Source organism: Scylla paramamosain, chromosome 34 (assembly GCF_035594125.1).
Source record: "Scylla paramamosain isolate STU-SP2022 chromosome 34, ASM3559412v1, whole genome shotgun sequence".
Taxonomy (NCBI): Eukaryota; Metazoa; Arthropoda; class Malacostraca; order Decapoda; family Portunidae; genus Scylla; species Scylla paramamosain.
Window position 1 is genome coordinate 13,409,581 of NC_087184.1, and position 15,639 is coordinate 13,425,219.

The 15,639-nt window shown below is 43.7% G+C and overlaps 1 protein-coding gene across 1 annotated transcript in view; it reads left to right on the forward strand.

Annotated features, from left to right (window-relative positions):
• Nucleotides 1-4,220: 4,220 nt before the first annotated feature.
• LOC135089969 (histone-lysine N-methyltransferase 2D-like) overlaps nt 4,221-15,639 on the forward strand; it is a 50,797-nt gene continuing 39,378 nt past the window's right edge. The window contains exons 1-2 of the mRNA XM_063986158.1: nt 4,221-4,581; nt 6,565-8,034. Coding sequence (XP_063842228.1) covers nt 6,788-8,034 — 1,247 coding nt within the window. The 5' untranslated portion in view covers nt 4,221-4,581; nt 6,565-6,787. The remainder of the gene's footprint in view (nt 4,582-6,564; nt 8,035-15,639) is intronic.

A 15,639-nucleotide genomic window follows, 5' to 3' on the forward strand; every position in this document is an offset into this window, starting at 1 on the left:
AAGTTATTGGGCTTTCTGAGATAATTTGCATGAATTTGGTGATAGTTCAGTAAATATTTTGTGTCCCCAATAAGAAAGCACTCACAAAGATGCAAAGTGTTTCAAAATGCTGCCCAGTGTCATGATTGTTCTGCAGTACATAGCAGTACTGCAACAGAAGATACCAGATGGTGTTTGGGCCACAAAATGGATTCTTAATCATATTTCACCATCTTGCTGTTGCTTTACTAAGGCAGCAAATGTCGCATTGTCATCAACAACAGAACCATCAGTAAGACTTAGCCATAAGAAACCATGAAGAATATTGATATTTTGTTAGTGATAGGAAATCATTGTATTCTTTACACATAGGAGAATGTGAGTTTCAGTATTTCTTGCTTGTCATACAAGGCAGCTAAAAGGAATAAAGGTGGAGGGCTGTGAAGTGCTCCATTGGGGAACTTCCATATTTCCATACTAAATTTGGAAACAGAAGCAAACTTTCATATTGGCTCATGTTATCATTATTTATGTACTGTTTTCATTGATGCCTCCTCACATCTGCAGGAAAATGGAAGTTGTGCTAAAAGAAATTGCAGTCCATGGTATTATTACTTGACAGACTGAAGTATTATTGCCAGTTCCTATATAAATGTGAGGTATTATGAGTAATCATTGAAGGTATAAATTGTGTTGGGTTGCAAAGAAAACTAAGGAAACCTGTGGCTCTCGTAAGTGTTTGGGAAGATAGTGAATTGTACTTAATAACCTGTGTGTGGTGGTGATTTCAGTGTGTGTGTGTGTGTGTGTGTGTGTGAGAGAGAGAGAGAGAGAGAGAGAAAAACTAAGCATTTACTCCAAATCACATACCTCTAAAACAGTATTATCAGAACATGATTATTCAGGATTTATGCCCTCCAGACAGGTTACTGTGGGTTTTAATATTCTAATAGAGCATTAGGTTAGTGGAATGAATTACTGGTGGAAGTGTTGTGTGCAAACAATTAGTATATAAATTAATTAAAAAGATTGATCATAATTTGGTTTTGAAAAATGGTATATTGCAGCTGCCTTCAATCCTGTGAAAAATACAAATATGAATAATATGTAGACAATAATCAAGAGAATACAGCAAACACACACACACATAGAAAGCTAGATTTAGACAGATAAATAGATAGTTGTAGACATAAAGAAGGATTGCGGCAATATGGAGATTTCCTAACAAGACAATGGATATATGGCATTACGAGAAGAAATCGTGTATGCCAGAACCAACAGTTTGAGACGCTTTCTTGGCTAAATACAATAATGCAGTATTAAAGACTGTAAGTAGCTTTACTCAATCCCGTGAAAGTACACACACACACACACGCACACACACACACCTCGTTGGTATTAGCCGCACACCGCCAAATGAGTGTGTGGAAGCATAACAAAAAGCATAAACGTGGTGCACTTGTTATTCTGTAACTGTTTTTACTGCTTTTCCAAGGACAACATTATGAAGTACTAGACAGGCGTATACCAGGGAACTTCTAGTTTACTTCCTCATCTATCTTGTATGATAGACAGCATCACTGTTATTAGCAGTAATATATATAGTATTTTTGTTTATTTATTTATTTATTTATTTATTTTATTTTATTTATTTATTTTTATTTATTTTTTTAAATTTTATTATTATTATTATTATTATTATTATTATTTTTTACGACTAGGTACTTATCTCCATTTCATGTAAAGATGACCAATACACTGCTCATCCTACCTTTATTCACCGAAGTGCTATTATATCGTTATTCCCTTCACCTCGGGGGTAGTCCGAGCAGTCTGTGACTGGAAGGCAGCAGTTAGCGTTTCGCGGCAGCTAAAAAGATATGTAAATTAATAATACACGAATGTAGAAAAAAATAAATAAATAGGCAAGATATACAAGGTTCACTTTCTTGGTTTGATTGGAAGAACTAAAAGAATAGGAAGAAAGAAGGATAGTTTATCAATTGATGCTTTATTATCTGTAAATGAGCTTTAAATACTTGATTGCTGTTCCGCGAGAAGAGGTTAATAAAAGTTTCTGCATGTCAATTTAAGTACTTTTTAGTTGCGGAGACGTCTTGGTACACATCTCTAGAAACAGTAAGTCATAGGAAGGTGATTCATTAAAATCTGGTTGAGCTTTGAAGTGTCACGAGTGGATACAAATTATTATAAACCGTGGATAAGTTGACAGGGATAAAATTGTTCGTATTCGTTACTCTGGTGCTTCTTAAATGTGTTCTTTGTAATCATGGAGGAAAGGGAATTATTAAAACATTATATCCGACGGAACTGTGTATGCATATCCTTTTTTGTATTGATTTGTAAATCTAGTAGTGTTTTTTCATCGATTTGTTTTTTTAAAGATTTGCATTTGTCGCCTCGTTTTATTCTTCTTTATTTATTTATATTATGTTTTACCCATGGCTCGGGAATATTAATTACTGTTATTATGTTCGTGGTGTAGGTGTTTTCTTTAAAATCGAGGAAATTTGCGGATTATTGTGCCTTTACTTAGTTTTCCCCTTTATTGGCAGTGCGGCTGCTTTACTTTGCCTAACGAAGTGGAAAGACCGCGCACAGGAAGTTTACTGGTGATAGAACCGCTGCTATCTGCTGCTGCTGCTGCTGCTGTCCCTCTCACGATACTAACTTGCCTTTATTTCACCATTATTTTCTTCCTTGAAAGACTTCCCGTAACTTTGCATGCGTGATAAGTTCCCGGCGCTGATGTTATCCCAGGCGTTGGTATGACAGACAGGACGTGCTAGCTGCGTCCTGCCGGCTATTATCAGACATATCCCCGTAATGTGCCCTTCTAGCTCGCACTCGCCCGGTTCAGGAGTAAAGCTTCTGCTATTTATTCCCTGTTAGTAAGTTTTGCCTGCATGGTTTGCCTACATGAGTATAGCATCTTTATGACGACTTTAATCTGGGTGTCTTTCGTTTTTTTTTTTTTTTTTTCTTCTTTTCTTTTTATATATATCATTTTCCCCCGGCCATACATATGATGAAATCAGCTTCTCACGTGATGGCTCAGGGCTGGAAACTCTTCCGAAAAAAAATATAATGATGAAAAAAATGTGGTTCATGCACCACACGTCTATGCTAAGTTGAATGCTATATTGCATACTTCATATTATACAAAACTTAAGTCGAAAGTATTTACGTAACTTGTCAACCGTGTAATAAGACTAATTATAATTCATGTATACAAATAATGTTTTTAATTTGAAATCATTAATATATTCCAAAACTTTATTATTGGTTAACTTTAAAAGTGCCGTGCTTCTATGATATACTTCAATATGCCACGGGCTAAATTGGTAGACCTGAGTGTGAGGCATCGTACCTCTCATGCTAATGGCGGCGACTCCCCGAAATATTGATATAAAGCCAGTCGACGTTTTCTAGTTTTATGAAGCTATTGTTTGCTCAAGTCAGGTGGGTAGCTACCAAAACACTATGATTTTTGAGAGGCTTTATTTTTGTCTACCTCGTTTAGAATACTGCAGGAAGACGATCGTTATTCAAAACCCGCCAAATTTTGTATGTGAGCCAACTCAGAGCTTTTATCCCGGCCTGACACCCTCTTTGGGGGACACACTTCCTCCTCTATATTAGCACCAGCAAAGCAAAATCAAGGCTGTAACGCGTATATTTGACGATGAAGATAATATTAAACTTCATTATTTGTATCAGGTGAGAGTTATGCGCGATAGGATAGGAGTAAAAGATAAAAATAAGCGTTGTTATTGGGGGCGCGACGGGCGAGAGGAAGAGCGTCCGCCCCTCACACAATGCCGTCTGCGCAGTGACGTCACTACCGCGCATCGGACTCACTTCACTGTCTATCGTGTCTCCGCTTGGTGCTCAAAGCTATAATTTCTTAAAACTAATTATGAAAAATACAAAAAAGCCTTCGAGGGCAACATTTTAATATATCCAGGTGATGCGAGATGGCGGAGAAGTGAACGTTGGGAATTTAACGCGAAATAAAAAACATATATACGTAGCGGAGGAGAGTCAGTAACTGCTCTGGTGTGCTCCAGGAGACTGCGGGAGGAACTACACAGCAGGAATTTTGAGTGAAATATACATAATTACGGTGTACTTCGAGGAGCAGGCGGCGGTATCTGTGTCTGTAAAGGTTTGTAACATCGCGGAGGTTTAATTCGGAGTGAGAAAAGCCGGCGGAGGTTGTTGGTGGAAGTGTAGGGAGTGTAATAAGATGGGAGGTGGAGCGGGCGAGGCGGGGTGACCATGGCGGCTGTGTCACGTGGTCCGGTCTGGCTCAGTGTGGCACAGAACGCCGTCACGCCAACACCTCCCAGCTAGGCCCTCCTCCCACACTCCCCCGTGAATGACTTCCTAAATCCCATGACCCACGGCATGCCAGGAGCCTATTCCGGGCTGCTCGTGTTCCCCAGGACGCCCCTTGATGTGAATTAGATGAAGGAGGAGAAAAAATTATGGGTGTTATGATGTGTTAATTTTTGTCCTGGTGACCGGTGTGTGTGTGCTCCGTGCTAACCCAATGGTTGTGCTGGTGTGGCTATGATGGTATGTTGGTGTGTGCTCTTGTTTTCCTCAGCTGGAGTACATGAGGTGCTAAGGTTGTGTTAAATGTCAAACTATGATGATGGAAGTTAAATATGTTTGTGTGTTACGAATGAAATCCACGACAGTCTTAGATCGTACGTGTAAGTAATGATTACTTGTATAATAAATGTTAAAGGAACTGAACTGACGGAAGTTACGAAATTCTGAATACGTAAAATGTCAAAACATTTAATGTATCCTAAGTGTTACGACTGAAGTAAAACAGTCGTTAAAACACGATTAAAACCTCATAGACCGCTATAGATTTGAACTGACGATAAATTGATATATTCTGAGCAATGTGCGTCAAGTTTTCAATAGGCACATGGATCTTGAAGTTTCAGGCGCAAGGAGTGCCGGAAATCCTGTGTGCCGCCCATGTGGTGTGGCAGTGATGCAACTCGGTGCCACTCGGATGGCAACACGAAGGCCACTGGGTCGAGAAATTGGTGAAGTAAAAACATGAGGAGCCGCTATCTGCAATCTCCTCAGCAATTATGAGTTGTGAGAAGCAAGAATGTGAGAAGAGTATTTGTTTTTATGATTTTGATTAGATAAGTGATGTGGATATGCGCGGGTTAAAGACGTGGAATAAGAGAGAGAGAGAGAGAGGAGAGAGAGAGAGAGAGAGAGAGAGAGAGAGAGAGACGCGCTCCAATATTGCGTCATTTTCATGTGGGTAGCAAACACGACACGAAATCGCATCCACACTTAATGAAATCGATAAGACATCAGGTGGTTTGAGAAAGGCAGGCACTACTTAGCACTACTTAATATTTACTGCTAGCTAAATGATAAACACACACACACACACACAACCGCCCACACTGTATCCGACGCAGGGCAGACGACGGGATGAAAAATACGGTTTGATTGGTGGTAATTGAGGCGGGGAAGGGGGTGGACGGGACGGTGAGCAAGTCTTCGCTTGTTCGGAGTGGCGTCATGTGTTGGAAGTGTGGCGTATCCCTTAACGCAGGTCGGTGGGGATGGGGAGATGGGGGACTGTTGCATCACGTGCCTTGGTGGGTCACGTGGTCTCTCTCTCTCTCTCTCTCTCTCTCTCTCTCTCTCTCTCTCTCTCTCTCTCTCTCTCTCTCTCTCTCTCTCTCTCTCTCTCACAGCTTCCCGTAGCCCCACACCTCTCCCTCACCCTTCCCTACCCCTCCCCATCCCCTCTCCCGCCACCAACTGTTCACGTTATTTCCCGCCAAACTACATTGGTCTGTGTTGGGTCTCCGCGTTGTGTGTGTGTGTGTGTGTGTGTGTGTGTGGCTTCACTATATTCATCATTTACCTTTCCTTATCACATGGAATTTGCTTCACCGAGAAAGTCGTTTGATGTTTGATTTTATTTGTCTTTATTTATGAGCGTAGTAGTGCGTGTTTAGTTTCATGATGACGGATTTAATGGTTTGTTGTGAAGCTTCGTGGTATATGTAGTTTAGTTTCGTCTCGGAAGGAGTATTTATTTTTAACCTTGCGAACAAGAATGATGAAAATAATTCCCGCGTTTTTTTTTTTTTCGTTGCAGTCACTTGCAAATAAATGTGCCTTCTGTTGTTTTGTGTTAATTAATGTGTGTGATAAAAAAAAACTAATTCAGATTGCAGTAGTAAACGATTATATTAATGTCTTACGTTCTTTTCTGGGCGAGAGAGAGAGAGAGAGAGAGAGAGAGAGAGAGAGAGAGAGAGAGAGAGAGAGAGAGAGAGAGAGAGAGAGTCTGTGTGTGTGTGAAGTGAAAGGTGTTTGGGATAGCGTTCATATGGTAACGGTTGATGTGTTGAGGCGAACATGTGTAGAGGTAATGATTAATGGAGCCGAGTGTTACTGTAGTGTGGTGGCAACCCTCGCCGGCTTTTCTCAGTGAGTACGAGTAATTGCATGATACACGTGGTGGCGTGGCGTGGTGTGAGGCTAATGGTGGTGTTTGTGTTGCAGTGGTTGACGGTGAAGTGCCAGAGTCTGGGGCGTGGTGAGCCGCCCCCGCGTGGCGTCCGTGTGTTGCAGTGTGCGAGCAGTGTAGTGCCGTGTTCCGTCACCTTGTCCTACGTGCCCGTCATGTGGCGGGCGGCGTGACTCGTGGGCGGCAGGTGTTGTGGGCGGTACCATGGGCGGCAGTTAGCAGCGCGGCGCGGGTGTGTCGCGGGAGTGGGCGGCCGTAATGGCCCCCGCCCTCACTGAGGCGTCCGACCCGCAGACGTTCCACGTGGCTGCCCACCACCACCACCATCACTCCTCTTCGGGGCGCCCCGGCCAGAGCCCCTCGGGCCGCAGCAGCTCCCCGCCCGCCACGCACCTCCCCCTCCAGTATGGCGGGCTGAAGGAGCCCCACGACTGCACCGACGCCCACTTGGCCGCCGCCCTCGCCAACTGTTCGCGTCGAGCCTCCCGCCCCCCGGGCGCGGGTGGGTTGGCGTGCGGGCGGGAGGGCTGCGACCCTCCCCCACGCCCTCACGCCACCCACACTACCATGGACCCCCCGTCGGGCCCTCCTCCCCAGTGTGAAGCAGAAAGTAGCACCACCACCACTACCACCACTCAGCAGGAGAATAGCGAGGTGGCCACCATGGGCCAGGACACGACGCCTGACGCCATGGCGCCCCACAAGTCCCCTCGGCCGCCATCCCACGACGGGGATCTCCTCGCACTCATCGGCCGAGACTTCCCCAACATGAACGAAATCATTGACACCCTAACCCGTCTGGCGGACAACCCCGAGGTGCTGGCGGCGGTGGACACCGCGGCTGACCAGCAGCAGCAGCAACAACAACAGCAACAACAGCAACAGCATCAGCAGCAGCAACAACAACAACAGCAAGAGCCACAGCAGGATGAGGTGCCCAAAGAGGAGCGTGCCAGGCTCCTCGTCGAGGAATTAGGGCGTCGCCAATGGCTTTTAGAGCGGCGCCAGGCTCGCCTGCAGCGCCGCCTCCGCCGAGTCACTTCCCGAGGCTTGAGCGCCACGGTGTCTGGCCAGCTGCGGGACCTGCTGGACCACGGGCATGCGGTGCTGGCCCAGCAGCGGGAGCAGCAGGCGCCCCAAGATGATGGGACCGCGCCTCCCACGCCTCCCGAGGTGAACCTAGAGACATTACGGGCGGATGCCATGCGAAGCATGTCCACCACGGCCTTGGTAAACCTGGTGCGGCGAGTGGAGGCGTCCCAGGGGCTAGCCAGGCTTGCCTCAGCCTCACACCGTGGCCCAGCCCGCACCCAGCAGACCCCCGCCCCCTCCCCTGCCCTACCGGAACACACCCGGGTGGAGGTGGGCGCCGTGGTGGGTGAGATGCAGGCCGCCGCACACGCCCACACCCACCATGACTCCGACGCCACAGAAACTTCCTCGGGAGGGGAGTCTTGTGACGAGCTGGAGGGCTTCCCAGACACCAACACCAACTACATCCCAGTGTAAGTACCAGACGCTATCACTTTTTCCTTTCCTCCGTCTCCCAGCTCCGTGGCCCTACACAAGCAGGAGTGCCGGGCATCCATGCAGAGTTTTTCATATCCAGTGTTGAGAGATGATCTGCTGCGGGGCGCGAGTGAGCCCCTGCTGCGGCTTGCTGGTGTGTGTGTGTGTGTGTGTGGGCGGGCGGGCGCGCCTGTTACTGTTGCTATTCAGTATGGCAGGACGCGCCGCAACTTGAGCAACATTAGCGCGTCGTGTTTTCCACGGCGGGCGTCATAGGAAGAGAGAGTGAGGTGCACGTGGTGAAGCTTTCTTACCCGGCATCGTGAGGTGGTCAGGAGGGGGAGGGAGGGAGCAGGGAGAGTGGATTTGGTCATTTAAACCCGTGAACCTTCGCCCCCGCTCAAGGTCAGGTTTGCAGGGCTGCCAACCTTCGCGAGTCCACACGTTTGCCGGGAGATTACTGCTGCACCTTCCTCCTCCTCCTCCTCCTCCACCGCTTCCTAACCTTCTTGTGTGGGACGGAGTGATTCGCCTTATGAAAAGAATGTTAAGTTTCATCAGCATTAGCGGGTCTTGTTACTGTTGTTTACCTGCGAGAGAGGGAATGAACATGTATTTTTTTTTGTACCCTTAATATTGCTTTACGTCAGATTTATATGAATGTTATTTGTCATTTGTTTTGACTTGTGGGAGTTTGCGTGTGGCGGCCTGAACGTGTTTTAGGATTAGCCTCAAATTATTCATCAGTTATCTGTGTGTTGTCTTTGTGGTCTTCACGAGAGAGAGATAGAGGTGGGGGGGATGACACGAGTAGAGATTATATTGGTTTTGTTATGACGTGTGTGACGTGGTGAGAGGGTGATGTGATGGTGGTGGTATGCTGAGGAAGAGAGGCAGTGATGGTGAGACGTGTAGGTTAGGTGTGTGTGTGTGTGTGTGTGTTTGTGTGTGTGTGTGTAGTTGGTTACATCACTACGTCTACTCACCAATTATAATTATAGTTTTGGCCTTCCCAGGTAACCATTTCCATAACCCTCTCCAGGTATATTCCTTCACTTTCCTACCTTTTGTGTTTTACGTATTTATTAGCGTCTCTCTCTCTCTCTCTCTCTCTCTCTCTCTCTCTCTCTCTCTCTCTCTCTCTCTCTCTCTCTCTCTCTCTCTCTCTCTCTCTCTCTCTCTCTCATCTCATCTCATCTCATCTCATCTCATCTACCTACTACTTACCTGTCAGTCATCACCCTTCTCTATCCCTTTACCTTGTGGTCAGTTATGGTTTATCATGCCCCACCTGGTACACTTTGTTGATAGGCATCCTGGTCAGGCTAACTGGTATGGTAAACTGGCTCTTGTTCTGCTCAATTATTAGTGCCTGGGTCTGTGTGTGTGTGTGTGTGTGTGTGTGTGTGTGTGTGTGTGTGTGTGTGTGTGTGTGTGTGTGTGGTGATTTGTTGCAGCCATATCGCTTTTGCTTATAAGTAATCTCAATGTGCTTGTAATTATTAATTTTGTACCTTATCAGTAATCGATGTGGTAATTTTGTCGTTTGAGGAAGTTATTGAAAAGATTAGATAAACTGATGAACTGGGATGATAAACAAACATAAGGTACTTCTGAGGTATTCATCGACTGCCCCGTGTGGACCTACTGGTTTGTTGCAACCTCCGATACGCCCTTATATAACCACTCCACTACCCACGTCAAGTTTTATAGGGTTGCGTTGGGCTAGATATTTAGAAGCGTTCGTGTGCGAGGAAGGTAAATACTTGTGCTGAGACCTGCTTCGTGAGATTTTGTGTTAAGTAAGAGTTCAGGTGTCTGTAGTTGGTTTGTTTGGCTTTTGTTTACACTAATGGAACAATATTTGGTGGAAAATTTATGTATACTTAGTTGTTTTTAGGTAAGTTTTAGGTTTAGGTAGGTAAGTTGGTTCTCCTTATCTATACCACACACACACACACACACACACACACACACACACACACACACACACACACACACACACACACACACACACACACACACACACACCCAGCTGTGTGAGAACAGGTTGTACAGTACACATTTTATAATCCAGATGGTCGTTCCTATGTTGAAACCAGATGGTCTCTCTCTCTCTCTCTCTCTCTCTCTCTCTCTCTCTCTCTCTCTCTCTCTCTCTCTCTCTCTCTCTCTCTCTCTCTCTCTCTCTCTCTCTCTCTCTCTCATACACCAAACCTGACAGTCAAGTCTTCCAGTCATTTATCACCGTTTGAGAACCAATTTCCTCCTATACTCTTTCTTTCTGTCTTTCCTCTCGTCTCCTTTCCTCTCCTCTCCTCTCCTCTCCTCTCCTCTTCTCTTCTCTTCTCTTCTCTTCTCTTCTCTTCTCTTCTCTTCTCTTCTCTTATTTCCTCTCGCCTTTTCTCTCCTTTCCTTTCCTCTTGTTTCTTTCTTCTTTCTAGTTTAAATCCATTACCTCATGCCCTCTCCTGATTATTAACCCTAAGAAACTATATGTGCCTTGTTATGTCCCTTGTGCCACTTAATGCCTTGACCAGGTCCCCTCTTAATCCTCTCCTCGCTGCCGATTGTGGATTTAAATGCCATATAATCCTTTCTGATGAGTGTTAGTCATTTCGTGTTTGTTATTTCTTTATTTGTGGTCTGTAAAGGTTTGAGTTAAGAGTTAAATGGATTGAAAATGTTGAAAATGGATGGTTGGTTTTGTTCTGTGTGGTGTAAACAGAAAGGTTCATTATTGAGGTGTCTCCCGCAGCCTCCCACGCGATATAAAGAGAGAGAGAAAAAAAAGTGCATTATCGTTCATTTGCCCTTCTGATTATCTTGCCGTTGTATCACACACACACACACACACACACACACACACACACACACACACACACACACACACACACACACACACACACACACACACACACACACACACACACACACACACACACACACACACACCTATTTACCTGGTATATACTTGCTTTGTTTTCAACCTGCTTTGTTTATTTATTTGTTTGTTTGTTATTTATTTTTTTGTTTGTTTGTTTGTTTGTTTGTTTGTTTGCTTCCTTCCTTACCTGCTAACTTGTTTACCTTGAGACAGTTCATGTTTATAGTCAGGGATAAGGTGCGTTATTTTCATTATCTGTGTGTGTGTGTGTGTGTGTGTGTGTGTGTGTGTGTGTGTGTGTGTGTGTCATCGTCATCATCAGAACGATATCACGAACCGATTTCTTTTCCTTGTTTACCTTCAACTTGGTGTGTTTTTCCTGACCTTTCCTCTCTTTACCTCCACTGATCACGTGACCCTAATTGGCGCCATATGACCTCGGTGGTGCGGCGCCATAACTCACTTGCCAGCACCCTCTCTTATTTCTTGCAACCTTTTTCTTTGTCTCTTTCTTTAGCAGTAGAAGTCTGAATTTTTAAGTCTAAGTACAATGTGTTTCTGAATTAACTTTTCTTTTTCTCAACCTTACGTCAATTATGAGAGAGAGAGAGAGAGAGAGAGAGAGAGAGAGAGAGAGAGAGAGAGAGAGAGAGAGAGAGAGAGAGAGAGAGAGAGAGAGATATTTTTCCTCACAGTTGATATAGTCGCCAAGTTTTCTTTATAGCAGCGCAGTGTGTCGGTATCTCGGCCTGCAAAGTGTTCAGTTAAGTGACGGGGTGAACCGCTTTCTCAGTTTTCAACCTTCTCTTTCACCCTATTAATTCCCCAGGCCAGGTGAGCTCTTAACCTTACCTTACCTACCCTGCCATTCAGCGTTTCACCCTCTTGTATTCCTCAGATCCTGATGAATTTCTTACCTTTCCCTGCCTTGCCCTGGCCTGCCCTATCCTACTCTGCCTTACCTAACCTAACCTAACCTTGCCTTGCCTTGCCTTGCCTTGCCTTGCCTTGCCTTGCCTTGCCTTGCCTTGCTTTGCTTTGCTTTAATGTAACCTACCTTACCTTACTTGCCATATCTTGCCTTACCTTTCCTCACCTAACACCACCTCAACTCGTTTTACTTTACCTAACCTAACCTAGGCCTATTTTACCTTACCTCACCTCACCTCACCTTACCTTATCTTGAAATGGAAAGACAATAACACACACACACACACAAACACACACAGGGTGCAGTACTATTTTCGAGACTAGTAATATTATTGTAGTGGCTAAGAAAGTTGCAGTAGGTGGTAATGGGGTAAATCTAGCATTGTCATGATTACACAAAGAAAAGAAAAAAGGTTTATCTTGCATCCGTTGATTTATTGTTATTGTAAGTGCGTAGTGGCTCCAGTGTTACTAGTGTTTATCTTATGATTACTTGTTATTTTAATTCGTTACCTGGTGTTTAGTGAATGTAAAGGAGATAGGATAAGAATTGTGTGTGTGTGTGTGTGTGTGTGTGTGTGTGTGTGTGTGTGTGTGTGTGTGTGTGTGTGTGTGTGTGTTTCACCTTTAGTCTGGCTGGAACCTGCTGGAAATGTGCCAAAGTGCCCCAGGACGTCTTTGTGTGTGTGTGTGTGTGTGTGTGTGTGTGTGTGTGTGTGTGTGTGTGTGTGTGTGTGTGTCGTTGAATGATGTGAAAAGGAAATCAGATTATACCAAGTTAGAGAGAGAGAGAGAGAGAGAGAGAGAGAGAGAGAGAGAGAGAGAGAGAGAGAGAGAGAGAGAGAGAGAGAGATATTTACCACTCCATAAAATCTGAAATTTGAAAGAAAATATTGATAGGATGTAAATGAGTCATTTTATCTCTCTCTCTCTCTGTCTCTCTCTCTCTCTCTCTCTCTCTCTCTCTCTCTCTCTCTCTCTCTCTCTCTCTCTCTCTCTCTCTCTCTCTCTCTCTCTCTCTCTGATCCCAGCACCTTTAAGTAGACGTGGCGTGAATCTGCAATCGTGTCTTTTGTAATGTGACGTCAGAGGCGAAAAATTCTATTAGATAAGTTTGTGCCTCAGTGTGCTAAGTTAATACAGTCATTTCACCACCCATTGCCCACAGTTTGAGACGTGCTTCCTTACATCCACCCTGGCCCTTTTCTAGTCACCCCTGATTATGCTAGCCAGATATTAAAAAGGAAAAAAAATCCACATTAATTCCTTGTACATTGAAAATCCCACTGTTTGTTTCCTTAGACACTGAAAAATCATTGTTTGTTTCCTTAGACATTGCAAAATCCACTTTAATAATCCCTTTGAAAAATCCCTCCATTAGTTTCTCCATTGGAAAATCCACTCCTTTAATTTCTAGGGTTAACAAAGACAAGCAGGTGATTATTATGCTTTCTGTGTGGTGTAGACACTATGAGGAGCAATAGCCGCGTAAACGAGTTAATTACTATATAGTTGTGAATGATGAAGGTTGAAATTAATTAAAAGGTAATGTATTAATTGAAAATAGGTGGTTGTGATAATTAGGTAAATGTAAAAGAATAGAGAATGTTATATAAATATTTTAACGTGTAATTATGGTCTCTCTCTCTCTCTCTCTCTCTCTCTCTCTCTCTCTCTCTCTCTCTCTCTCTCTCTCTCTCTCTCTCTCTCTCTCTCTCTCTCTCTCTCATATGTGAATGGTAAGTGATAAAATGTTCAAAATTAAAAACTGAATGTAACCTTCGATGATGGTGATTAAATAACTTTTTTTCCTCCCTGGTTTAATGTAATTCATAAAGTTTAACATGGAATTATACATACAAAATATTCAAGGGAAGGTCGTATTATGATTTTATGTTAACTAGTTTTAGAAGTCCAATAAAAAGGAAGAAGACGAGAATTTATTGTTTTTTTTTTTTTATTTTATTTTTATTTTTATCAACTTAAAATACGATATGAGATTAAACATGTGAGAGAGAGAGAGAGAGAGAGAGAGAGAGAGAGAGAGAGAGAGAGAGGTAATTGCTCACTTCTTCCGTCACTTCTTCCTCGTTACTTGGTCATTTGAAGAGTAAAGGAGCTGATGGTAATAGTTTATGTAATGATAATCTGTCGCCTTTAAAAGAATGTGTTGCAAAGAATGTCAATTTGAGAAGCGTGTACAAAAGTTGGTGGCAGTAATTAAACAGTGGGTGGCGAACTGAAGGAACCCTAGAAAAAATGAAAGCTGTGAAATTTTACAGAGAGAGAGAGAGAGAGAGAGAGAGAGAGAGAGAGAGAGAGAGAGAGAGAGAGAGATTGCATGTTAACGCTATTATTAACTTAAGTAGATATAGTTTCTTCAGTCTCTCTCTCTCTCTCTCTCTCTCTCTCTCTCTCTCTCTCTCTCTCTCTCTCTCTCTCTCTCTCTCTGGATGAAACTGAGTTAGAAATATTCACAAAAACATTTAATACAAAGTAATATTAATAATGATGTTAATAATAACAAATAATAATAATAATAATAATAATAACAATAATAATAATGATAATAATAATAATAGTGTAAAGTCTTGCATTTGATGAAGAGCTGTCTGAAAGAGAGAGAGAGAGAGAGAGAGAGAGAGAGAGAGAGAGAGAGAGAGAGAGAGAGAGACTTATTGATTAAAATGAAGGTGAGAGAGAAAGAGAGGAAGAGAGGCAGACAGACAGACAGACAGACAGACAGACAGACGGACGGACGAACAGAGATAATGACGACAAAGATGAAAAATGATGATAGAACTTGTGAAGAGGACGATAAAGAAACGGAGAGAGAGAGAGAGAGAGAGAGAGAGAGAGAGAGAGAGAGAGAGAGAGAATAATGATAGATTGGATAAATAGAGCAAACAGTCAATAGAAGAATATACCTTGACTTTTGCTGTCATAAGGCGAATAGATCTGAGTGAAGGGATGGTGACGGGCAGGGAATGGGAGATGGGGAAGGGGGAAGTGATGGGAAGGGAAGGAGTGATGGGACAGTGATGGGAAGGGAAAAAGGGTTGTTGTTGTTGTTGTTGTTGTTGTTGTTGTTGTTGTCATTGTAATCTGTCCTCCTCCTCCTCCTCCTCCTCCTCCTCCTCCTCCTCCTCCTCCTCCTCCTCCTCCTCCTCCTCCTCCTCTTCTTCAAGGTCGCCCATGTAGTTCACCGTTTTCTCTCTTCTCCACAAACTAAACTTGGCTTTTTCCTTCTTTTCCTTTTTTTTTCTTACATTTTCTCCTTTTCTTTACTCGCCTTCCTTTATTCTTTCGTGTTTATTCATATTTTCTTTCGTTCATTACTTCTTTTAGTCAAGTACTGTTATCGAGTATCTCTCTCTCTCTCTCTCTCTCTCTCTCTCTCTCTCTCTCTCTCTCTCTCTCTCTCTCTCTCTCTCTCTCTCTCTCTCTCTCTCTCTCTCTCTCTCAATATTGCCCTTGTACTTATTGACATAAATTTGTTTTGGCTTCACCTTGGTCATGCTCTCTGCTTTAAGGGGAGAGAGAGAGAGAGAGAGAGAGAGAGAGAGAGAGAGAGAGAGAGAGAGAGAGAGAGAGAGAGAGAGAGAGAGATGGGGGAGTGGGGGAGGTTAATGGCTCCTCAGTTTTGTGTTGAACTTTATGAAGGAAGAAAGGAGAGAGAGAGAGAGAGAGAGAGAGAGAGAGAGAGAGAGAGAGAGAGAGAGAGAGAGAGAGAGAGAGAGAGAGATGCTTTTGGGGGCTGAGATGTTTATATTATACTTTCGTG